This window comes from Octopus bimaculoides, chromosome 23 (assembly GCF_046866305.1).
Source record: "Octopus bimaculoides isolate indiv1 chromosome 23, ASM4686630v1, whole genome shotgun sequence".
NCBI classification, from domain to species: Eukaryota; Metazoa; Mollusca; class Cephalopoda; order Octopoda; family Octopodidae; genus Octopus; species Octopus bimaculoides.
In genome coordinates this window covers 25,048,603-25,075,622 of record NC_142950.1, presented here as the reverse complement: position 1 = coordinate 25,075,622, position 27,020 = coordinate 25,048,603, and the positions used below count along the sequence as shown (strand labels likewise).

At 38.4% G+C, this 27,020-nt stretch overlaps 1 protein-coding gene across 1 annotated transcript in view; it reads right to left on the bottom strand.

The window, feature by feature from the left end:
- Window positions 1-7,695: 7,695 nt before the first annotated feature.
- Window positions 7,696-27,020, bottom strand: part of LOC106877272 (DNA (cytosine-5)-methyltransferase 1) — a 57,765-nt gene continuing 38,440 nt past the window's right edge. The window contains exons 25-38 of the mRNA XM_014926136.3: window positions 26,083-26,264; window positions 25,134-25,207; window positions 22,857-22,975; window positions 21,889-21,960; window positions 19,473-19,578; window positions 17,804-17,955; window positions 16,406-16,537; window positions 16,110-16,312; window positions 15,480-15,591; window positions 13,308-13,457; window positions 12,429-12,595; window positions 11,507-11,747; window positions 10,229-10,345; window positions 7,696-7,865 (exon numbers count right to left, since the gene is read on the bottom strand). Coding sequence (XP_014781622.1) covers window positions 7,740-7,865; window positions 10,229-10,345; window positions 11,507-11,747; window positions 12,429-12,595; window positions 13,308-13,457; window positions 15,480-15,591; window positions 16,110-16,312; window positions 16,406-16,537; window positions 17,804-17,955; window positions 19,473-19,578; window positions 21,889-21,960; window positions 22,857-22,975; window positions 25,134-25,207; window positions 26,083-26,264 — 1,953 coding nt within the window. The 3' untranslated portion in view covers window positions 7,696-7,739. The remainder of the gene's footprint in view (window positions 7,866-10,228; window positions 10,346-11,506; window positions 11,748-12,428; window positions 12,596-13,307; window positions 13,458-15,479; window positions 15,592-16,109; window positions 16,313-16,405; window positions 16,538-17,803; window positions 17,956-19,472; window positions 19,579-21,888; window positions 21,961-22,856; window positions 22,976-25,133; window positions 25,208-26,082; window positions 26,265-27,020) is intronic.

The window sequence follows — 27,020 nt, the reverse complement described above, 5'->3', positions numbered from 1 at the left end:
CAAGATAGAATTCATTTTGTTTTACTAAAATTCTTGGGAAGTTCAAGTAAAGGTTTCACCATTTTGCCACTGCAAAGGTTCTAAAATAAATTCTCGACCACCAGTGTAGTAAACCGCACCCCACCCCCATACATTCTAGCAATGAATCTAGTGGCCTATTTAGGAGGATGGCCATGATTGGCGGAAAGGGACATTTAGTTTACCATTTATGCAATTTGTTGTGGTTGGCCAGAGAACCAGGTCAGACCTATAATTAAAAATGTGCCATCCATGATTCTGCTCTTCCTTCAAGTACTGACTATCTAAAACTACATTATTCACCATCTCCTTCCATTTTCAAAGACAGTAGGATGCAATTTGAGGACGGTTTGGTTGTTATTTCCAGCAACCCCTACATAAAGAGTCCCTCTTTGACCCAAGCACACTATGTTAGGCATCACCAGTGAATGATGTGGTTCTAGAGTTACTCTCTCTACATTTCTATTCCTATTCATAACAAGAACCTCAGTTGTCAACAGAGTGTTGGTTGCCAATAACTAATTACAAAGCCTTCAACAGGCTGAGGGGAAGAGGACATGGAACCAAGCTAAACTTAAGGCCCACATAATATATTAAAATCATTCTAAAAATTTGACCCCTTTGTGTAAAATTTGCACTAATTCATTAAAATTTTCACAATTGAAAGCCCATGTACAAACATAGGGTTAAGTTGCAATATAGGGTCAAAGATTACTCTAGATCAGTGGTTCTCAACCAGGGTTCACATGACCCTTTGGGGTCCATACGCGATTTCGTTGTTAAAGTTTATGCGCAATAAATTGGTTATGCTTCTACGATACACAAAATATTTAAGCATTTTTTAATAACAAATTCTAATAATATTAATCACAAAAATGGGACTTTTTAGACATTGAATGATTATGAGGGTTCCACACCCTAAGTAAAACAAGAATTAAAGGGGTTTAGGCAAAAAAAATGGCTGAGAACCATCGCTCTAGATGCAGAAACTGTAGCAGCTGAGTGAATGGTTTAGGATGACAATTAAAAATAACTGGAAAAGGTAGAAATGCCAAAATCTCTCACTTTGTACTGTTTAGTATCAATGTACCACCTAGTAGTGCCTAAAATGATAATTAAACCCCAGTTAACTGTATCTATGTTGCAATGTGAATTTAATAGGTTTCATATCACATCCTGGATTATTTTGGGAACTGCATTCATGTCATCACTTCCCATTTCCTGATTTAAATATTTCAGGTTTTTAGCCAACATATGAAACAAATTTTAAGTGTGGTGCCACTGGGGAACAAGAGATAAGCTAAACAGCTGGCATTGTTCCAATTCTAAAATGGCGAGTGGTAAGGTTCAGTCCTACAGCATGGCACCTTGAGCAAGTGTCTTCTACTATAGCCTTGGGCCAACCAAAGCCTTCAGTGGATTTGGTAGACAGAAACTGAAAGAAGCCCATCATATATATATATATATATATATATATATAATGTGTGTGTGTCTTTGTTCCCCACCACTGCTTGACAAGTGGTGGGGAACAAGTGCTATGTTCATGCCCCCATAACTTAGCAGTTCAGTAAAAAAGACTGATAAAGTACTGGGGTCAATTCATTCGACTAAAAATTCTTCACTGTGGTACCCCAGCATGGTCGTAGTCTAATGACTGAATCAAGTAAAAGAATAAAAAAAAAGAATCTCATTTTTCTCTTTCTCAGTAATTTTCAGACTTTGTACTTAATTAAAATGTGTATAGCGTCTGGGCTGGATTCAAATCTGTCAATAGGATAAGGTCCAAAAATGTATTGGACCGGCACTCTGTCGGTTACGATGAAGAGGGTTCCAGTTGATCCAATCAAAGGAACAGCCTGCTAATGAAATTAATATGCAAGTGGCCGAGCACTCCACAGACACATATACTCTTAGTGTAGTTCTCAGGAAGATTCATCATGACATAAAATGTGACAAGGTTGGCCCTTTGAAATACTGGTAGAACTCATTTTTTGCCAGCTGAATGGACTGGAGCAATGTGAAATAAAATGTGTTGCTCAAGGACACATCACACTGCCAAGTATTGAGCTCACAACCTTTTGATTGTTAGTCGAATACCCTAACCACTTAGCCATGTGCCTTCACATGTGGTAGACTAGATTCTAATGATAATACATACCGTTCCACTAAACAATATGAAGACAGATAACATCATCATCATCATCATCGTCGTTTAACGTCCGCTTTCCATGCTAGCATGGTTTGGACGATTTGACTGCAGACTGGTGGACCAGGAGGCGACACCAGGCTCCAATCTGATTTGGCAGACTTTCTTAACAAATGTAAGAAATACATAGTTGTTCTTATTATTAACCGGACAGGTCACAGAGATAGGAACTTAATAACAAAAAGGTCAAGAAACCACAAATTACGAAGACTTGCAAACAGCAGAAGATCCAAAGGGGAGGAGGAGGGATTATCAGAGGGGGGGATGAAGAGGGAATAGAAGTAAAACAGTGGGATTTTGTTATGGTAGCACCAATGTTTTCAAGAATGAATTGGTAAATGTCACACATTTCTATCATGACTTAAATCAACCAGTATATATTAGAAATAGCAGCTACAGGTCCTCCACATTACATTGTATCATCTTAAAGAAGGACATAACAAATTATGTAGCCTTAGGTATGAAATAATAAAACAAAAATGGAGCAGTGACATCCTGAACAACTTAAGTTACGGTCGACTCCCACCACCACCAGTTACATTCCCAAGTCTATTCAATGACAGACCTGTGGCTAAACAATAACTTAAAATAGCCAAAATATTTTTCTAAAATGAGTTAATTTTAACATAATTTCATTGAATAAACACAAAAAAAGACAGTTTTCCACTGTCCGTTTCTGAAGTGTTGACAAATTTGAAAGATATGTTTTGGTGTAGACTCAATACATTTTTGCCATACATTAAATATTTTCTCTCAAAATTCCTGAAAACATCAAAGTAAAACGATATTAGACTTGATTAAAATTCTTGCATACCTGTGTGATAATGACCTGCTTTTGCTGTTTAGCTTCAAATAAGACCTGGACCAGGATCCAGCTGACCTAGGGTCAAAGGCATACAAGTTGCAACAACCCCATTTTTTCCCCTGGGACAGTCTATCTAGATAGAACTGCATTATCCAATAAAATACATATGTGTTCTATAGACAGTATCTGTGCATCAAGGAATATTGACTGTTATTTCTAGCAAGTTGATCAACCACATTGAGACTTCTGCGTTGTTGTTTAGCTTCAGTTTGGTCTTGATCGAGCAGGTTTCTGATGAAAGGTTTTCCAGTCGTGATCATCCTGTCTTTTTTTTTTTTCCAGGAGTAAGCAGTATGTGGAACTACATTAACTTCTTTAAAGATGAAGTGTGATTTGAGGAAAATTTTTAGCTGCTACTTCTAGCAAGATAAGCAACCACATAGAGGTCCACTTGTTAGTGCACAACTAATAAATTTAATGAAGTAGAAACACCCACCTTACACCATTTTATATTTATATATATATATATATAGTTTCAGTCATTGGACTGTGGCCATGCTAGGGCACAACATGAAGTATTTGGTTGAACAAAGTGACCCCAGTACTTCTAAAGTCTGGTACTTATACTGGTTTCTTTTACCAAATTCTTAACTTACAGGGACAGAAACAACACCAACAGTTGAGTGGAGGGAGAACAAATACATACACACACAGAGCAGGTTATGTCTACCAAATTCACAAATGATTGGTTGGTTTGGGGTTATAGAAGACCCTTGCACAAGGTGCCATGCAGGGGGACTGAACCTGAAATCACATGGTTTGAAAGTGAGCTTCTTAACTACAAAGTTATGTCTAGTTTGCTTTGCAACCACCAAGTTTTGGGTTCAGTCCCACTGTGTGACACCTGAGCTAAGTGTCTTCTACTACAGTCCCATGCTGACTAATGCCTGCCTTGTGAGTAAACTTGGTAGATGGGAACTATGAGGAAGCCCATCTTATATATATCTCATGAACCGCAAGAGTAGTTGTGTAGTAAGTAGCTTGCTTACCAACCACATGGTTCCGGGTTCAGTCCCATTGCGTGGCACCTTGAGCAAGTGTCTTCTACTATAGCCTTGTGAGTGGATTTGGTAGACGGAAACTAAAAGAAGCCCGTCATATATATGTATATATGTACATATATATATGTTTGTGCGTTTGTGTTTGTCCCCCCTCCACCATCGCTTGACACCCGATGCTGGTGTGTTTACGTCCCCGTAACTTAGTGGTTCGGCAAAAGAAACCGATAGAATAAGTACTAGGCTAACAAAGAATAAGTCCTGGGGTCGATTTGCTCGACTAAAGGCGGTGCTCCAGCATGGCCGCAGTTAAATGACTGAAACAAGTAAAAGAGTAATGACATCCTTAAACAGAAGTCTCAGGTAACCTAAAACATCAAGCAAGAGACTTCAAGAATAATAAGTCACATCAAGCTGATGAGAAATTACCCAACATCAGCACATTTTCACCATCATGGTAAGTGGAGACAAAACATGTGACTCACATGCATATATATATATAAAAACGCACACACACAAACATATATACATATATCATCATCATCATCGTTTAACGTCCGCTTTCCATGCTAGCATGGGTTGGACGACTTGACTGAGGACTGGTGAAACCGGATGGCAACACCAGGCTCCAATCTAATTTGGCAGAGTTTCTACAGCTGGATGCCCTTCCTAACGCCAACCACTCAGAGAGTGTGACACATATATATATATATATATATATATATATATATATATATATATATATATATATATATATATACACACACACACACACACACACATATATATATATATATATATACACACACGTATATAAATATATAATACAAGACAATTGGACATCTGATTCATTATGACCATGAAAAGAAATATTGATTTCAAGGGATGTAGCAAGTCAATTACATCAATCCCATTGCTCAACTGATACTTATTTTACGATCCAAATCCTGGGAAGATAGGGGGTAAAGTCAACCCTGGCAGCATCGGAAATCAGCATATGAAGTCGGAAAAAATGCTGCAAAGCATTTATTCCACATTAACAATACTACCCGCTTGTTGCCTTTACTATGAAAAATATTAACGTTATTATAGAACTGTTAGTATGTCAGACGGACTAACTTGTTCCTCCCGAAATTGCTGGCCTTGTCTTTAAATTAAAAATCATTATCATAGGCGCAGGAGTGGCCGTGTGGTAAGTAGCTTGCTTACCAACCACATGGTTCCGGGTTCAGTCCCACTGCGTGGTACCTTGGGCAAGTGTCTTCTACTATAGTCTCGGGCTGACCAAAGCCTTGTGAGTGGATTTGGTAGAAGGAAACTGAAAGAAACCTATCGTATATATGTATATATATGTGTGTGTGTGTGTCCGTGTCCCCACCATTGCTTGACAACCGATGCTGGTGTGTTTACGTTCCTGTAACTTAGCGGTTCGGCAAAAAGAGACCGATAGAATAAGTACTAGGCTTCCAAAGAATAAATCCTGGGGTCGATTTTCTCGACTAAAGGCGGTGCTCCAGCATGGCTGCAGTCAAATGACTGAAACAAGTAAAAGAGTATTATTAAGGTGTCAAGCTAGCAGATTCGTTAAGGTGCCAGACAAAATCCTTAGTGGTATTTCATCAGTCTTTATGTTTTGAGTTCAAATTCTGCCGAGGTTGACTTTGCCATTCATCCTTTTGGGAGCTGATAAAATAACTACCAGTTGTGCACTGGGGTCGATGTAATTGACTAAGTCCTTTCACCAAAACTTCCTATAAGTAGAAAGGACTATTATTATTATTATGGGAGTGGATTGGCAGAATTGTTAGAGTGGCAGGAAAAAGTGTTGTGATATTTCTTCCAGCTCTTTGTTCCTAGTTCAAACCAGGTCATGGTCAACATTATCCTTTATCCCTCTGGGGTCAATAAAATAAAGTACCAGACAAGAACTTGGATCAATTTACTCAACTACAGCCACAAGCTGGCAGAATCATTAGCACAGCGGGCTAGATGCTTAGCAGCATTTCATCTGTTTTTACATTCTAAATTAATATTCTACTGAGGTTAACTCTGTTTTTCATCATTTCGAGGTTGATGAAATAAATATCAGCTGAGCACTGGGTTAGGGTTAATGTAATCAACTAGACCCCTTCCCCAAAATTTCAGGCCTTGTACATACAGCAGAAAGGAATTTACTCCACGCCATCAAATTTCATGGTCTGTTTCTAAGTTCTGAGTTCAAATTCCACTGAGGTCAACTTGGCCTTTCACCCATCTGGGGGTCGATGAAATAAGTACTAGTTGCATACTGGTGTTGATGAAATCAACTAGCCCCCTTCCACCCAAATTTCAGGCCTTGTGCCTATAGTAGATAGACTATTATTATCATTATTATATACTTAGTGGAATGTAGAAAGCTGTATAAAATGCTTGGCAGATGTCGCTAAAATGACACCCCCCCCACCTCCAGCAGTGAGTAGAAGTGAGAAAAACAGTCTTATTAGAAATGGTAGGCCGCTCACTTCCTCAATTCTGTCATCCATCTGCGTTTTCGAAAATTAAAATAATAAGAAACAAGTAAAAAAAAAAAAAGACGAACAGCTCTACCCTCTCTATGTGATCATTTGATCTGCTAAAATTAGTAAGTACATCTCCCTAAAATCACATCCTAATGTCTTAAAAATGCAAAGGATGTATTAGTAATGTTAAACGTAGACACTAAAAAGATGGAGTGCCTTTGACCAGCATTGACCTAGGGTTAAAAAAATAACAACAGCAATAAGCAATAAAACAATAGCTAAAGTTACACATTTATCACATTGATTTTTCTATTCGTATATCATGCACACATACATACAGAAGTGGGTGTTTCTATATTACTGCCACCCCTGACCTGTTATAAAAAGCTGTTCAGTCTTCCTCAAACCACACATTACCATCTTAAAAGACGTTTGGACAATCTTTAATCAAGAAATCCTGGATAAAACCGACAAAAAGAGTTGGGGAAATAAAAAGAGAAAATGTTTACATTGGAATATCTTTGTCGGTGGACTGATCAAGGTTGACCTGGGGTTAAACAACAACAACAACAACAACACAGGAAATAAATGTAAAATACTAATAAAATGCCCCCCTCCATAATATTGCATTTAAAAAAGCTTTATACATATCATCAATATCATTACACACACATATGTGTGAGTATATATATATGTGTGTGTGTGTGTATAATTATATAATTCACATATATAATTGTGTGAATATATATGTATAGATATGTGTGTGTGTGTGTACATATATATACATGTGTGTGCACATATATATATATATATATATATATATATATGTGTGTGTCTGTGGAAATGCTGGTATGTTTTGAAGAATTTCTAAGACATACAGCAATATCTCCTGCCAAGAAAAAGATTGAGATAAATGTCATACTGGGTCATACAGTCATACAAACAGACATCTGTATATACACATACATAAAGTGACATATATAATATACAATGCCCCCACACACACACACACACACACACAGATGATTATAAATTTTCATATGCAAAGATATATACATGCCCACATACACACGTACACATATACAGAGGATAATTATTTTTGACCAAATCTTTCTTTCTTTCTTTCTTTCTTTCTTTCTCTCTCTCGCTGAGGCTCAGTTCTCCCTTTTGCTCTGATCTTCCGGTTTCTGTTCAGCAGAGTTTTGTAGTTTCCACAGCAGTGATTTCTTAATTTCGAAACCAATTTGTCGCGACATTGGTGGTGGGACAGCGTTACCAACCTGGAAAAAATAGCCAAGACATCAGTAACTAATTATTTTTTTTAATCAGGTACTTATTTCATTAGCATCTTGTTGCCAAACCGCGAGATACGGAGATATAAACAAACCATCACCGGTTGGCAAGCGGTGATGCAGAACAAACACCGGCAGAAAGACACACACACACACACATAAATATATGTAATTACTGGGAGTAATCGGTCACTGATGAAGATTAATCAAATCTGAAATCATCGATGATTTCTCAGTATCTCGCTTGCCGTAGGGAACTCGTCTCCCTTGTCAATCACAGAAAACTTTAGTAAGAATTCCTCATAGAAGCACAGCACAAAATCAGAAATTGGGTGGGTGGAGTGAGGATGACCATGGGGAAGATTGATCTCAGAATGTAGAGTTGAAAGAAATACCACAAGGTATATTGTCTGACTGCTCTAACAATTTTGCCAGTCTTCACTATGCAGAACCTTAATAACAACAACAATAATAATAATCTTTTCTATTATAGGCCACAATTTTTTGCAGGGTTGGGAGTCAATTACATTGACCCCAGTGCTTGACTAGTACTTATTTCAGCTACCCTGAAAAGATGAAAAGCAAAGTCGACCTCGGCAGAATTTGAACTCAGAACATAAAGACAGACAAAATACTGCTAAGCATTTCGCCTGGCATGCTAATGACTCCGCGAGCTTGCTGTCTTAAATAAGAATAATAATAGTTTCTACTATAGGCACAAGGTCCAAATTTGAGGGGGGGGGGTGCTGGTTAATTACCTCAACCTAAAAGGATGAGAGGCAGTCAACCTCGGTGGGATTTGAACTCAGTACGTAAAGACAGATGAAATGCCACTAAGTATTTTGTCTGGTGTGCTGCCAGCCCACTGCCTTAATAATATATGAAAAAAGGGATCAAAAGTCTTCCCTAACAGATAGGTACATAAATCCAGTTTTCTAGATTCTGTGGTGCATATATTCGTTCCCTGGATGTGACGCTGATCTGTCACAGAATCACTCATTTTTGCCAAGTGTTCATCTGGTACTTAGTTTATCAACCCTAAAAGGATGAAAAGCTAAGTTGACTTCAGCAGAATTCAGAACAAAATACTGCTAAGCATTTTGCCCAGTGTGCTAACATTTCTACCAGCTCACTGTCCTAAAAATAATAAAAATAATGATAATCCTTTCTACTATAGGCACAAGGCCTAAGATTTGCGGGGAGGGGTATAGTCAATTACATCGATCCCAGTACTCAACTGGTACTTGATTTATTGACCCTAGGCAAAGTCAACCTCAGCAGAATTTGAACTCAATATAATAATAATAATAATCCTTTCTACTATAGGCACAAAGCCTGAAATTTTGAGGGAGGGAACTTATCGATTACATTGACTTCAGTGCTTGACGTACTTATTTTATTGACCCCAAAAGAATAAAAAGCAAAGTCAGCCCTGGCAGAATTTGAACCCAGAATACCAATAAGCATTTCACCTGGTGTGCTAACGATTCAGCCAGCTCAATGCCTTAATAATAATAATAATAATAATAATAATCTTTTCTACTATAGGTACAAAGTCTGAAATTTCGGGGGAGGGGACTAATTGATTACATCAACCCCAGTGTTTGACTGGCACTTATTTTATCAAAGGCAAAGTCAACCCTGGCAGAATTTGAACTCAATGTAAAGATGGATGAAATGCTGATAAGCATTTCACCTGGTGTGCTAACGATTCAGCCAGCTCAATGCCTTAATGATAATAATTTCTAACTTAGTTCAGGTCAGAATTTTTCAATGAGTGGGGTAACTTCTATCAACAGCAATGATTTTTTTATGCCCCCACCCCCAGTATTTCACTGGTACTTGATTTTTATCTACAGGGCACAGAAATGTGAACAAATTTTCTTTATCTCTCCATAGAGCAGAAAATTTAAGGACTGCTCTAACTATTTCTCAGTTCATAAGTTTATCAAAGAAAAATACAAAATATTTTACAACCAAGTTAAACCTGTAGGATCCTTACATTAGTCACTAAATGCCTTAGAAGGCATCATTAATTAATTAAATTTATTGCCAATTAATAAACTGGTATGTAAATTACAGTGACTATTAAATTTAGGTCCTGGTTTTTGTTTCATATAAATAGCAATAAGTTATCAATTTTTCTGTGGCAGAAAAAGTGCAGATTTTTCACTGATGAGTCTCAAAATAGACACGAAACCAGTCAGAAACCCTACCTCCATTTTTTTGCCCAAAGAAAAAGAAAAACATTTGTTTTATATTTGTTTACACTTCACAGCAAGGTAAATATTGTAGTAACAAATCACACGAAAATTTCAGAAAGCAATAAATATATCGGTTAATATACAAACCTGACGATGTTTGTCAAGGATGCTTCCAAAAAAGCGATAAGTATCTGGAAAACCTTGTGACCTGGCACATTCTCTTACACTGACCACTCTGTGTTGTTCAGAGTGGAGCACACGACCCTGAAAAATATTTAAAAATAAGAAATAAATGGAAACAGTTGAAGTGTGTGTGTGTGTGTGTGTGTGTACTTATCCTTATTATGGTGAGCTGATGTAAGTATATATGTGTATGTAACCAAAATACTTTTAGCCCTTTCTCCAAACTTCTATCTCATCTTCTCTATGCAAATTACTCCATTTCTTACACCAACCACTTCACTAGAAACTCATACTTCAGTTATGAAGGAGAGAGAGTGAGAGAATTATACTCTGGCAAACAGCAGTATCATCTTCTGCCCTGTGGTAACATTTACCTTCCAGATGGTATCAATTTATTGGTCTGTGTTCAAGAAGGGAGCTTCTACATGTTTATTTGATCTACTGGAAATAACATGCCGGCACCATGTAAAAAGTACCTACGCTGGCATTAAGAAGGGCATCTAGCCATAGAAACCATGCCAAAACAGACGACTAGAACCAGCTCCTCTCAAACTATCCAACCCATGCCAGTATGGAAAACAGACATTAAATGATGATGATGATATATACAGACATGGTTGTGTGGTTAAGAAGTTCGTTTCACAACCACATGGCTTCAGGTTCAATCCTACCATGTGGTACCTTGAGCAAATGTCTTTCCCAATAACCAAGGCTCACTATAAGCTTTGTCAATGAGTTTAGTTGACAGAAATTGTACAGAAGTCAGTCATGTGTCTGTGTGCAATGTATGTACAAGTATGAATGTTGACATTCCAGGGTTTCACATGTCACTGGACGTGCAATATGAAGTTTATATTCCATTTTTGACATTTACAACTGGTTGCTCTACATTTCTGAAGACAGATGGAATAAAAATTCAATTTACTTCAAATACAGGTAAGAGTTAGCAACAGGAAGAGCATCCAGCTGTAAAATGCTGCCTCAAATAAGTCCCAGTCCAATTCATACTAGCATGGGAAAATAGGCATCAAACAAATTAAGACATGTAGGAGTAAATGCATGCATATATATACTCTCTCTCTCTTTCTGTATCACACATACACCTGTATGTTTGATGTGCTGCTTATACTTATTACTTTACAATATTAGAACAAGGCAAGAGAAATTGAAGGAGGAGATAAAGAGAAAAATAAAAGGAAAATACAATATAACAAGAAGGAAAACAAAATGTTAGGCTCTCACCTGTTTTCCCATTGGTTCAGGATTAGTGACGGTTGTACTGAAAAACCCGTCCCATTCTACACGACCATAGAGACCAGCCCAGTGGTTGTGTCTGTTACCCGTATGGGGCAGACACCAGGGTATCAGAGTGTTGAACTGTCGATCCATAGGATCACATTTGCCATCGAGAGCACAGGCACACACGCCTCTTAATTGATTGTTTGGACCTTTACCATTTCGTTTGTCGTGGTGACTGTAATGACTAAAAAAAAAAAAGTGGGGAGAAAACAAAATAAATAAATAATAATTTCTTATAGAAGTATAAGTGTAGAGATTTAATCCTTTAGCATTCAGATTACACTGTCAAATGTAATACTTTTTTATTCACATTATTTTGAATTAATCATGCATTATTTTGTAGTTTTGAGATTTCAATTATGCGATTATTTATCTTTAGAATAACATTGTAGGGTAGGTGTGAGAGGCTGAATCTGGCCAGGTTGAACATAAAAAAAAAAGGTACATTATTTTGGTTGGTTTAAATGCTAAAGGGCTTAAAAGGGAGGAAACAGTTTATTCCATCAACTCCAGAACTTAATCTTTACTTTATTTTATCAACCCCGAAAATGATGAAAAGTACAGTTGACATCAGCAAGATTTGAACTCAAAAGATAAAGAACAAATACTGCAAGACATTTAATCGAATGCTCCTAATTAAAAACTTTTTTTAAATGTGTTTTTGTGTTATGGGATAAGGGATGGGTTGCAGAAAGGTTAAATCAAAGTGGAGGGTTTTTTCCTTCTTTTTTACATCACTGTATTAAATTATGTCTAAAATTTCATCTACATAATGACATTCACCCAAACACAATAACATCCTAATTACCCTCGTTAACAATCTTGAGAAAGACAAGTCTTAAAATGTTAATTAAAAATAACTTACAGTTTTTTGGTTTTGTTCCCATCAGATAATTTGACTACAACATTTGGTAAATCTCTCCAGTCAGCACCGGGACAAAGTGGAATGTGCTGCATTCTTGCATGCACCAGAGGACTCATCTCCTTGCAGATGTGATCACGTAGAATCGGTTGATGTTGCTTGCCACGAATCTAAAAAGAAAAATAAACATCATTGAACACACAAAAATACCAAAACCAATGTATGTAGGAGTTCTTTATTGCTTTGCTCATAAATTGAAATCTATGTATAAACATACAGATTGTATGGCCTGTGCGCATGTGAGAACTGCAATGCTGTTTGGTAACGAGATGTGGGTGTTGAATGCACAGGATTTGCAACAAATAGAAAAATTTAAGACTGGTTTATGCCATCACCCTCTCTACCATTCTCCATCTCAACGTTTGGGGGAGGGGAGGTTTTTGGTATTGAGAGTTGATGACCTCTCTAGTGTTGGAGTTATGAAAAAGTGCATCAAGTACACTCTGTAAAGTGGTTGTGAATGAAGCAGAGATAAGGCAGTGTTGAAGACACTCTTTAGTCTTGCTAAGACCATGGTGATCTTCTTGGTGTTGGTGCTACAATAAAATTATCTCCAGTACATTCTGCAAAATGGCTGGTTTTAAGAAAAACATCCAGTCATTTCAATGGTGAACAACCACTTCTTCAGACAAGTCCAAAGTGGCTAAGAGAGATTCAACATTTTATCCTAACAGTAAATGTAGCATGGAGAAAAAGTAGGGCAAACACCTTAACAAATACACATTTACATAGAGACACACAGACAGACAAAAAAAAAAAAAAAAAAAATGAGAGAGATGATGAAAAACAAAGAATGTGAGGAATGAAGGAAATATAACCAACCAATCTCTGGAAATGGGAATATGGTTCTCCATTGTATTGGATCTCTTCCTCTTTAGCTCCATTGCGGATCTCTGGTAAGTCAGACATGGTGTCACGGACAGTGATGGTTCGAAATGGGGCCGACCCAGTACGGGTTATGGTAGAGTTATACTGGAAAGGATAAAGAAAAACTCAAAGTATATATGTACATATATGTGTATATGTATGTGTGTGTTTATCAACATGTCAATATTTCTATTTATATGTAAGGTAAAATGCTTAGCAGTATTTTGTCTGTCTTTACATTCTGAGCCCAAATTCTGCTGAGGTCATCTTTGCCTTTCATCGTTTCGGGATCAATAAAAATAAGTAGCAGTTGAGTATTGGGGTCGATGTAATCAAATTTCCCTCTTCCCTGAAACTGATGGCCTTGTGCAAATATTTGAAACCAATATTTCCATCTACATCAATATATATAATTGTATCGCTTTATCTGTTGGTCTATTTCTAGATCTGTCAACATATCTATTTTTACACAGACACACACCTGTACCAGTGGAGCACTAAGAGCACCGTTCGAGCGTGATCGTTACCAGTGTCGCCTTCATCTCCTTCATTGGACACTAAACTCGGCTTGCGAAGACCTGTTGGGGCAAGCGAAAGCAAAATCATGATGGCACCTGTACCAGTGGAGCGCTAAGAGCACCATTCGAGCGTGATCGTTATCAGCGTCGCCTTCGTGGCACATGAAAAGTCATTCGAGCGAGACCATTGCCAGTGCCGCTGGACTGTGCAGGTGGCACGTAAAAGCACCCATTACACTCTCGGAGTGGTTGGCGTTAGGAAGGGCATCCAGCTGTAGAAACTCTGCCAAATCAGATTGGAGCCTGGTGTAGCCATCTGGTTCACCAGTCCTCAGTCAAATTGTCCAACCCATGCTAGCATGGAAAGCGGACGTTAAACGATGATGATGACACCCATACACAACTAATAGTTATATCTGTCTTTCTTTTATTCAAATATTTGGTGTACATATATGTCCAAATGTGTAGGTGTGCATGTGCTAAAATTCATGACACCCCACCTCCACCCAGGCAATCTACATCAGTGGTTCTCAACAATTTTTTTGCCTATGGACCCCACCCCCCTCTGATTTCTATTTTACTCAGGGGAAAAGAATCCTCATAGCCATTCAGTGTCTAAAAACTATTAGATTTTAATAATTAAATATTAGGAATTGTATAAAAATAAATTGTTTAAATATTTTGTGTTTTGTAGAAATATAACCAATTTATTGAGCATAAATTTTAATGACAAAACCTTATATGGACCCCACTCAAGGGTCATATGGACCCTGGTTGAAAACCACTGATCTACATCCATGTAGAGTTAAGAGGATGAGAAATATGTATCTCCTTGCATAGGATGAAACTATTTTTATTCACTGTACTTGTAAGTTTACAACACAGGAAATTTCCTCTGATACCAAAAGCTAAATATACATACATGCATGCACACACACATACCCCCCACACACACACCTATATATATATAATAATAATAATATAGATTTAATCAAAAGATTAAATGTGGTACTTAAAATGTTAGAGGCACCAGAATTTGTAGTAAAAACCAAAAACAAAATCAAGAGATTTGGTGAATAAAATTTGAAGAAAAGCAACAAAAATTCATTAGGTTATAGCAGTTGTTTTTGCACACATTTACAAAATGACTTTCTAAAATGAAATTCTATTATGCAGCTGAGGAGTACATTTTCATTGCACATCTTATGTGGTGTTCTCACTACATAAATATATGAAGTTTGTACGAAACGTACGTACTGCTATAACCTAATGAATTTTTGTTGCTTTTCTTCAAATATATATATATATATATATATATATATATACACACAATGATGATATGATGATGATATCTACACGTGTGTCCCACAGAAAAATGTATTCACACAACAGTGAATACACAATTACCCAACAAATTTCCTTTAAATTTAACCCAAACACATTTCTTTCCTTTCATCAAATGCTAGAATTATCAGCTGACATCATCCAGTAAACATATTCAACCTGTTAGAGCAACTAAAAAATAAATCTAATACAGATTTATTGAAACTCAACCAAAATTCTTTACTCTTTTACATTGAAGCATGAAAGCTGTCCTTAAATTGCTTACCTTCTTGTCATCAACGACGACTGATAACTGCATACCTCGAGGTGCAAACACATGCAATGGATCTGGGTAGAATGGTAACTTCTCTCCTGGGGCAGCTGCCAAGATTATGGCTCTGCAAACATTAACATGGAGATAAAGATTAGCATGGAGACAATTAACAAAGTAATCAAGAATATACAAATTAATATACAAGAAAATTAAAGCAGTGAGCTGACAGAATCATTGGCACACTGGGCAAGATGATTAGCAGCTTTTTGTCTGACTCAACATTCTGTGTTCAAATTCTGCTGAAGCCAACCTTGCCTTTTATCCTTTAGGAGTTGATAAAATAAATACCAGTTGAATACTGGGATTGATGTAATTGAATTACCTGCTTCCACAAAATTTTTGACCTTGTACCAAAATTTGAAGACAATATACAAGAAAATTAAGATGTAAAGTAATTGAAATTATTGTTGCTAATTCTTCATAAAGGATTAGAGCAAGATTCGAACCAATAAAACTTGTGGTTAATAATCCAGCACTTTTAACCTCAAGGTCACTATATACCTCTAGAAAATGTAAGAACTAATTTGAAGGTAGTACAACAACACTATAAGAACATGGAAACTATCTTGGTTGAAGACTTACCTTCTCCGAGTCTGAGCCACACCATAATTGCCGGCCTGCAGAATGCCAAAAGTACATTGGTAACCCATTTGTGTCAAACAACGCAAAGTCAACTTCAACACCATACTTTTCTTGAACGACACAAAATTCCGTACGTTTTCCAAGACAAAGAACCTTGGTCGATAAAAATCACAGTAACTCAGGTAGGAAGCAATCAAAGAATTCTGAAATGGAATTTAAAAAGAATTGGAACTGAAGGAGCCAAAACTAGGATGGTCGTGGGAGGTTGCTTTTGATCTTAAGCCTTTGCAGCTCACCTTAAATTTGGAATAGTCTCTGTAGTTGAAACGGTTCATCCCACTGAATCCTTGGCATGGAGGACCTCCACACAGCAGTTCTACTTCTCCCTTTTTAGGTAATTTCTGACCCTTTGAGGTTTTCTCTATTCCCTAAATAAAAATTTGAAAAATTCAGAATTATTTTAAAGAGTTCAATACTTTCAGGTTTGCAATTAATGTTTTACAGAACAAACTGGGTCATAATGAATTGATTTGTTAGGGGTTAGGGTTTTGTATTGGGTGACTTCAAGAATAAACTATGTTCCGGAATGGTCATGCGATGAGGAGGAATGACATAGGAAAGGTTTGGTGTTAAATACTGGCACTCTGTTGGTTACGATGATGAGGGATCCAGTTGAGAACAGCCTGCTCGTGAAATTAACATGCAAGAGGCTCAGTACTCCAGACACACATACCCATAACGTAGTTCTCAGGGAGATTCAGCATGACACAGAATGTGACAAGGCTGGCTCTTATGACACAGGTTAAACTCATTTTTGCCTGCTGAGTGGACTGTAGCAACATGAAATAAAGTGTCTTGCTCAAGGACAGAACGTGCTGCCAGGAACTGAACTCATGACCTTATGATTGTAAGCCAAATACCCTAAACACTAAGCCACATGGCTTCACTGCCTGGTGTTATATGGCAATGAAAGCTGGGAAAGTAAAGATAGTGAACATCCAATGAGTGGAACGATGATGTTAAGAATGTGACTGTCGTGGCCTGCCTTTGGCCCTCAGCTCTGAAATGGTGTGGTAAGGGCACTTTTGTGACACACCGCGTTTCTTGGGTATGTTTTTATGTTTTGGGACCTGGCAGAGACCATCAATCTCCAGATTTTACTATGGCTGATTTCTTTCAGGAGCGACAGACAGACAGACAAAAAGCAAAAGAGAAGAATTGACTCCAGCACTAAACTGGTACTTTATTTATTGATCTCAAAAAGATCGCAAAATAAAATTGACCTTGGCAAGATTTGAACTCAGAATGCAGAGAGCCAGAATGAATACCACAATGAAATCTACCCTCAGCTCTTAATGACTTGACCACCTGGCCATCTTAACAGTGACTGTATGATTGCATGTGCCAAGGGTGTGATGTGGTGTAGATATGACAATGATAGATACAGGGTATGTGGGGGATTTTCAGGTTCCGTCGACCAAATCCACTCACAACGCTTTGGGCAGCCCGAGGTTATAGTAGAAGATACTTGCCCAAGATGCTATGCAGTGGGACTGAACTTGGAAGCATGTGACTGGGAAGCAAGCTTTTTACCACATAGCCACACCTGTGTCTATACAGAGTAGAGATATACTATATAAAGTACAGACGTACAGCATAAAGTACATATATACCAATCATACAAAGTAACTTACCTTCATTGCTAACTGAAGCAATAAATTACAATCGTCTGTGAAAACTGTACAACCAGCATTATTGAGACGGAATGCCTGTGCAGCCATCTCCATCTTCTCAATAGCCCAGTGTGACTTGGCAATACCAGCTTGGTAAAGTCCCTCAGATAAACCTGTTGAGAGAAATAATGGGGTAGAAATAGAGATGTAAAAAAAAAAACAAAAAAAAAAAAACAAAAAAAAAAAAAGTATGTTAAATCAGTGTTGTTGACTGAACATACCTATGTCCTTAGTTCAGCACCAATAGTGCAGACCTGTAATTGAAGATGTGCTAACCATGGCCATCCTGTCATTTAGTATATTAGGAACATCATTGCCCAATGCACTGTTCACTATTTAGCCCTTTAGCATTCAGGTTATTCTGTTAAATGTAATGCTTATTTGAGGCGTAATGGCCCAGTGGTTAGGGCAGCAAACTCGCGGTCGTAGGATCGCGGTTTCGATTCCCAGACCGGGCATTGCGGAGTGTTTATTGAGCGAAAACACCTAAAAGCTCCACTAGGCTCCGGCAGGGGATGGTGGCGAACCCTGCTGTACTCTTCCACCACAACTTTCTCTCACTCTTACTTCCCGTTTCTGTTGTGCCTGTAATTCAAAGGGTCAGCCTTGTCACACTGTGTCACGCTGAATATCCCCGAGAACTACATTAAGGGTACACATGTCTGTGGAGTGCTCAGCCAGTTGCACGTTAATTTCACGAGCAGGCTGTTCCGTTGATCGGATCAACTGGAACCCTCGACGTCGTAAGCGACGGAGTGCCAACTAATGCTTATTTATTCACATTGTTTTAATTTAATGTAGCTTCAAGATTTCAATGGTGTGACTATTTTTAGAATGACAATGTAGATTAGGTGTGAGGGGCCAGATCTGGCCAGTTAGGACATAAAGCAGGTAGAATATTTTAGCCATATATGACTGGTTTAAATGCTAAAGGGTTTTATCGGCTGCTATTTCTGGAAGGTCAAACTTATTTTAGGCTTTGTTAAATGTATGGTAAACTGCAGATGTACTTATGTATGTAGGAGGTGAATGTGGGTAGTGGTGATCATAGGTCTGCTCAATCAGGCCAGGACATTCCATTTAGTGGTGATGGGGTGTATACATAGGACTACACTGTCTGTGTCCATTTCTTATTTAAATCAGCAGGCTGTAATTCCAAGGGATATTTGGCTGTTATTTCCAGCAGATCAAGTGACCATATAGAGATGCCTTCATCGGTCATTATATGTAGAGGAATCTGCAGGTGTAGGTGCGTATGTCTGTTCAAAGTGGATGTGAAAGTAAGTTGGTATTGTTTAACCCCAGGTCAGCCCTGATTGGACAGACAACTGATCAAAGACATTCTAGCTGCCTTTTTCCAATGCACAGGGAACCCAGGACCACATGTATTTTCCTTTGTTTTTTTTGTGTTTAAGTCACTAGAAATGATTTTAGGGAGATTTAGCTGCTATTGTTAGCAGGCTGAGTGATTATGTAGAGACCCTCACATTGGTATATGTCAGTGGGTGTGTCTGATACAAGTGAATGTGATGTCCGAAATGTACCGTCAATGTTGTTGAAGGTTGTTGTCTTCTTTAAAAGAGTTTTGAATTAAGAAAGAAGTCAGTGGTTGTTCAGATTAATACATTACCTCCACATCCGGCAAAGACATCCAAAGCTGCGAGAGGAGTTACCGTTGGTTCAATTTCATCAGGAAGGCATTTACTTTTACTTTTTGTCTTGCCTTTTCCTTTACCCTGCAACACAAACAAAATCCACTCAATGCAATGTTAACTAGGTGTGATGGTTAAATAAACACAGTATTAACCAAATACACCACTAACATAGTATAACCCTACTGAGATTAGCTATTTAGCATTCAGATTACTCTTTCAAATGCAAGGCTTATTTATTCATACTGTTTAGAATTAATCATGCATCATGTTCTAGTTTCGAAATTTCAATGATGTGATTGTTTATTTTTAAAATGACACTGTAGGGTAGGTGTGAAAGGGCAGATCTGGTTGGTTTGAACATAAAACAGGGAGAATATCTAGGCTGGATATGGCCAGTTTAAATACTAAAGAATTAATACAGCTTTAACCAAACACATCATCAACATAGTGTTAACCTTAGAAGGGAAGGCCTGTCTCCACTCCTTACAAATGAAGTTATTTGTGCAGGAGGGGCTTCTATGGCTAGTGTGAGTAAACAAGTATGGTTCATGGATTATAACGGGATCAAGTTTTGGTGTTGCAACCAACAACAGCTACTGTCCGTATGTCAGGTTTCCATAGTTTCCATCTACCCACTTTCACTCACACTGGAAGCGTGGTCTAGTGGTAAAGGTGTTGGAATCCTGATCATAAGATTGTGATTTCAATTCCTGGACCAGGTGATGTGTTGTGCTCTTGGGCAAAACATTTCATCTCACACTGCTCAAGTTCACTCAGATGGTAAAAATGAGTAATCCTGTGATGGACTGGTGTCCAGTCCAGGGAATTTATGCACCAGAGAAACCAGGAGACCAGCCCTGTGCTCCTTACAGAGTATTGTGGACTAACTCCAATTTCACTCACAAGGTTTGTGTTGACTATGGGAGCTAAAAAAGATACTCAAAGACCTATAAGTGGGACTGAACCCAGAATCATTTGATTGTGAGTCAAACCTTTTAACCACACAGCTATATTGATTTCAAATTTTTGACAATGCCAGCTATTTTGAGAGAGAGGTTAAGTCGATTACATAAATCCAAATGCTCAACTGGTACTTACTTTATTGAACCCAAAAAGATGAAAGGTGAAGTTGAATTTGAACTCAGAATGTAAAGATGGAAAAAATACCTCTAAGCAATTTGCCTGCCATTCTAACAATTCTGCCAGCTTGCTGTCTTTCACCAGATAGCTATATTGTTAACATATTATGGCAAATAGATGTGGTGTGTAATAGTATCTCATTTACTAACACAGTTTTAACCAGATGATATCTAGTCTTTTACTCGTTTCAGTCATTTGACTGTGGCCATGCTGGAGCACCACCTTTAGTTGAGGAAATCGACTCCAGGACTTATTCTTTGCAAGCCTAGTACTTATTCTATCGGTCTCTTTTGCTGAACCGCTAAGTTACGGAGATGTAAACACACCAGCATCGGTTGTCAAGCGATGTTGGGGGACAAACACAGACACACAAACTTATACACACACACACATATATATATATATATATATATACATATATACGACAGGCTTCTTTCAGTTTCCGTCTACCAAATTCACTCACAAGGCTTTGGTCGGCCCGAGGCTATAGTAGAAGACACTTGCCCAAGGTGCCACGCAGTGGGACTGAACCCAGAACCATGTGGTTGGTAAGCAAAGCTACTTACCACACAGCCACTCTTGCTAACCAAACACTGTTAACCAACTGTGGTATTCATGTGAACTAAATTCACCTTTATCTGAACAGCGGTAAACAGTATTAACAGTAAACAATGTTAACAAGATGTTATATCTAACGTGTGTTGTGAATCAAACACATTAGTGAAACTATGTTAACTAGATGGGCTCAGTCAGATGTGCTGTGGAAGCCATATAAAATTAATTATAATTAGCTCAATCAGGCAGTGAACTGGCAGAATCATTAACATGCTGGAAAAAGTGCTTAGTGGTATTACTTCTGACTTTAATATTTTCAGTTCAAATCCCACCAAAGTTGACTTTGCCTGTCATCCTTTCAGGGTCGATAAAATAGTACCAGCTGAGCACTGGGGTTGATATCATCAACTTCACCACCTTCCAAAATTTCTGGCCTTGTGCCGAAATTTGAAACCAATATTAATTAACTCATTAATGTATTAAGTTTAATTAAATACTTTATGTGGTCAAGAAATTCACTTCTCTATCGTGTAACTTTAGGTTCAGTCCTTCTGCGCAACACCTTCAGTAAGTGTTTTCTGCTAAGCCTCAGACCAGCCAAAGCACCTTGTTTGGTATCAAACAAGCCTTATGAGATTTTAACAAACATCAGACACAATTAAAAGACTTCTGTAGGAAACCAAAGCCACTGCTTACCTTTCCTTTATCTCCCATCAAACAGGCAACATTCGGAGGATCTTCAAAGGACCGTTTCTCACGGTTGTAAGCCTGAAGAGACACAACATGTAGTAGTGTAATAGAGTTAGATATAGAGATAGCCAGATGGAGAGAGAGAGAATCAAGATACAGGGAAAGAATGACAGACATTTAGACAAAAATAATTATAGAGAGCAACACATAAGGAAACAAATAAGAGAGGCAGCCACTACGTCAGTAAAATAGGATACAGAGCAGTGATAAGTGTTGCCTTTTTACCTTAAAACACTCAGCCAACAATACTACAACTACTGTCCTTATTACATACTTCACTGATAAAAAAGAACATACAGAAAAATAAATGATCTACAACTTGAGTAAAATGTGGCAGAAAACAACAGCAGCAAGTACATAGCATTTACATTGGTAAAGCACAGAAGAGAGGACAATAAAAAATGATAGTCAACTTGTACTTTGGTTAAATATGAGAGATGTGGAGGCGCAACGGCCCAGTGGTTAGGGCAGCGGACTCGCGGTCGTAGGATCGCGGTTTCAATTCCCAGACCAGGCGTTGTGAGTGTTTATTGAGCGAAAACACCTAAATACTCCATGAGGCTCTGGCAGGGGATGGTGACGAACCCTGCTGTACTCTTTCACCACAACTTTCTCTCACTCTTACTTCCTGTTTCTGTTGTACCTGTATTTCAAAGGGCCAGCCTTGTCACACTGTGTCACGCTGAATATCCCCGAGAACTACGTTAAGGGTACACGTGTCTGTGGAGTGCTCAGCCACTTGCACGTTAATTTCACGAGCAGGCTGCTCCATTGATCGGATCAACTGGAACCCTCGACGTCGTAAGCGATGGAGTGCCAACAAACAATACAAATATGAGAAAAAAAAGAAAAAAAGTCATAGATATAACTTTTACTTTGGTCGGGTACAAAGCAGCAGAAATATGTCAGCTTACCTCTGTGAAATAAAACCTGTCAACAGCACCCATGAAGTAGGTATCTTTATCAACTTTCAAATTTTCACTGTACACAACTGTACACTTGCCTGAAACGGTCTTGAAATCTACAGTGACCTCTGTGAGAAAAGAAAGGGAAAATTTTGAAGATTAGTGTCAAATTATTCTATTGAATGTAATACTTATCTATTCACACTGTTTTGAATTTATCCTGCGTTATCTCGTAGCCTTGCAATTTTGATTATGTCTCTTTTACTCTTTTACTTGTTTCAGTCATTTGACTGTGGCCATGCTGGAGCACCGCCTTTAGTCGAGCAAATCGACCCCAGGACATATTCTTTGTAAGCCTTGTACTTATTCTATCGGTCTCTTTTGCTGAACCGCTAAGTTACGGGCATGTAAACACACCGGCATCGGTTGTCAAGTGATGTTGGGGGGGGGGGGACAAACACAGACACACACATATATATATATATACATATACATAGGATGGGCTTCTTTCAGTTTCCATCTACCAAATCCATTCACAAGGCTTTGGTCGGCCCGAGGCTATAGTAGAAGACACTTGCCCAAGGTGCCACACAGTGGGACTGAACTCCGAACCATGTGGTTCGTAAGCATGCTACTTACCACACAGCCACTCCTGCGCCTGTATATTTTTTAGGCTAACAATGTAGAGTAGGTGTGAGAGGCAGGATCTGGCCAGTTTAAACGCTAAAGGGTTAATGAAGTACAGTATGTTGCTGTTCAGGTCTAGGTCAGTCATAACTGAACAAACCTATTATCAATGTCATTTCAGCCATGTCCTTGCCTTTTCTGCAGACTAGTCCTTGTCATTGTCTCGTGGAAGTGATGACAAGTGACTGAGGCCTCTGGTGATTTGCTAGGCTTGAGAAGGCAAGTCAAGCTACATGAAATCATGGTTGTGATCACTGCCAATGATACATGAAAGGTACCTGTGCCAGTGACATGTAAAAGACACCCAGTACAGTCTGTGGGGTGGTTGACATTAGAAAGGGCATCCGGCCATAGAAACCAGGCCAAAACAGACTGGACCCAGGTGCAGCTATCTGGCTGAAAAGCTCTGGTCAAACTGTCAAACCCATGCCAGTAATAGAAAAAAGATGCTAAATGATGATGATGATGATGATGATGAATCCTTCCTTTTTTTTAAAGCCAGTGAAGTGCGATGAGGGAAATCTGACTGCTATGTCTTGCAATCACTTAACTCTCCCTTGTGGGTTTGTGATTATAATAAAGTGTGGTGTCAGTGTAATTATATAATATCATCAATTTAAATCCACTTTCCATGCTGTGATTGGTTGAAGGGGTTGATATGATCCAAACTAGTCATTCAAAGTTACTACACTCCCCACCAAACAGGTTGAAGAACCCATTTCTCTATTGTAGAGTTCATTTTTGGTTTGACTTCTATGGCTAAATGCTTTTCTTAACATCAGCCACTCAACAAAATTACAGAGAAATGACCAGGACACATTCGTCTTGGCATCAGCACGAGAAGTTGCCGTGTTTGCAGCAAGACAAAAAAGAGTCCTCACCACCTCACTACACTACATTGTCTGTGTATATATCCCAAGCTCCACTAGATATGTGATGCCAGTGTGCATGTGCGACAGAGCACTGGTGTATTGAGAGAACTGTTGGGCATAAGAGGAATTATATGCAATGTGCAAGAGACTGGGCTGGTTTGGTCATGTGATGCAAATGGATGAGGGCAGTTACATAAGGAAGTATCAATCATATAAATAGAGGGACGTTGTAGAAGAGGGAGACCCAGGAAGACATGGGACAAAGTATTGGGGGCTGATTCAAAACACTGAGCCTTACAAAGGAGATAACAGAGGATTAAGATATGAGGTGCATTACTATACTCAAGAAGAGCCACCCACCACAACAGAATCAAGATCCTAAAGCCAAGGTGCCATGTAAAAAGCATTGGTGTGTGTGCAGTGCCACATAAAAAGCACCCAGTACACTCTGTAAAGTTGTTGGCGTTAGGAACAACATCCAGTTGTAGAAACAAAACCAAAACAGACTATGGAACCTGGTGTGGCCCATGACCTTGCCATTTCATGTCAAACCATCAAACCTATGCCAGCTTGTTAAATGTTGATGATGTCTCACAAGGAGTTGTGTCTACATGGTATGATGGTCTCAACTGACATGAACATGCATAAAAGGAAGCCACTATGTATGATCTTTAATTAACCATGGAGAATAAGATTCAAAGTGCTTTAATCATCTAAATGAACCTACCTTCGTTGCTCCAATAAAGGACGTTTAGATCTGCCTGGTAGGAAGCTGCTGGACCTTTGTGAGTGTTTTCTGGTCTGAAAAAGAGAAATGATAGGTTAAAGCTTATAATAAAAATCAACAATGGGTTAAAGGTTATTGTGTAGGCCAATGATGGTTGTTGGACTCATGATTGTAAGATTGTAGTCTCGATTCCTGGACTGAGCAATGCATTGTGTTCTTAACCCTTTAGTGTTCAGATTGCTCTGTTAAATGTAATACTTTTTCACTCAAATTGTTTTGAATTAATCATGCATTATCTTATAGCTTTGAGGTTTCAATGATGTGATTGTTTATTTTTAGAATGACAATGTAGGTTAGGTGTGAGAGGCTAGATATCGCCAGTTTGAATATAAAACATGTAGAATATATTGGTCTGGATATGGCCGGTTTAAACACTAAAGGGTTAAATAAGACACTTCATTTCATGTTGCTCCGGTCTACTCAACTGGCAAGCATGAATAATCATGTGATGGGCCAGCATCCTGTCCAGTGGAGAATATATGCACCACAGAAACTGGGAAACTGGCCCCATGAGTCTATGACCTGGAAAGGATCTTTATCTTTTCTATCTATAGGTCAAGGATGGGTCAAAGGTTACTGTGTAGATCAAAGGTCAATAACAGGCCAAACGTGATCGTATAGGCCAACAAGTGCCATTCCAAACTATACAGCCATGTTCTTAACTCAATTGTACTTGGCATTACATCACATATTCAACCACCACCACCACCACTACTTTTAATGTCAAGTTGTGTGTGTATGCATATGTGAATAATGATGTCTCATACCGTGTCTGATTAAATAATAAGATGGTTATGGTTGACACATCTTTGATCATAGACCCAACATTCCAATCAGGGCTGATGTGCAGACTAAACAACAACAAATAAAAAAAAAAGTTCTTTCTTACCTATAAAATTTATTGATTTTAATTTTGATGTCAGTGAGATCCATAAGACGACTGTTGTTAACCTTCCGGCAGAAGATTTCTGTGATCCGACCAATATGGAAAGGTTGGGGGACGTACTCATTTGAGCCTTTGATGTAATCGGAAGATTTCCGGTATGCTTCTGTGTAAGCGTCATCATCAAACTGTCAAAAGAAAAATACAATTTTTTTTTTACATTTTTTGTTTTCATCATCAGCATTTAACATCTGTTTTCCATGCTGGTATGGGTTGAACGGTTTGACAGGAGCTGGGAAGTTGGAGGGCTACACCAGACTCCAGTCATCTGTTTTGACATGGTTTTTATGGCTGGATGCCCTTCTCAACGCCAGCCACTTCACAGAAAGGTGCCAGCATGAGTGCCTTCTATGTGGTGCCAGCATTGGTGCCTTTTATGTGGCACCTGCACGGGCCTTTTGATGTGATGCCGGCATGGGTGCTTTATACATGACTGACACAGATGCTTTGTATGTGGCACCAGTACCCAGGGGGGTCACCATACAGCTTGGAACTAAGAGGAGTTGCTGTGAGTCAGGCAAAATTGTTGATTAAGTGGTTGGCATCTCTCATTTCCAATATTGTCATGACATTACAGAGACTAAAAATGATTTTACTCTGTGATATATGAGTAGAGTTCAAGAAAGATATAGAAATAAACACAGATGTTAGTCAAAGAATACAGCACAATTCAAAGACTCAACCATCAACAAAAATCAGTAAAATCATTAGCTTATCAGACAAAATACCTTGCAGTATTTAGTTATGTCTCTTTATATTCTGAGTTCGAATCCCACTAAGGTTACCTTAACCATGTCATTCTGGAATTCATAACATAAATACCAGACAAATTCTATCATCAACTTTCATATAATTTTTTTTTCCAGTCCTCTCTAATACAACTT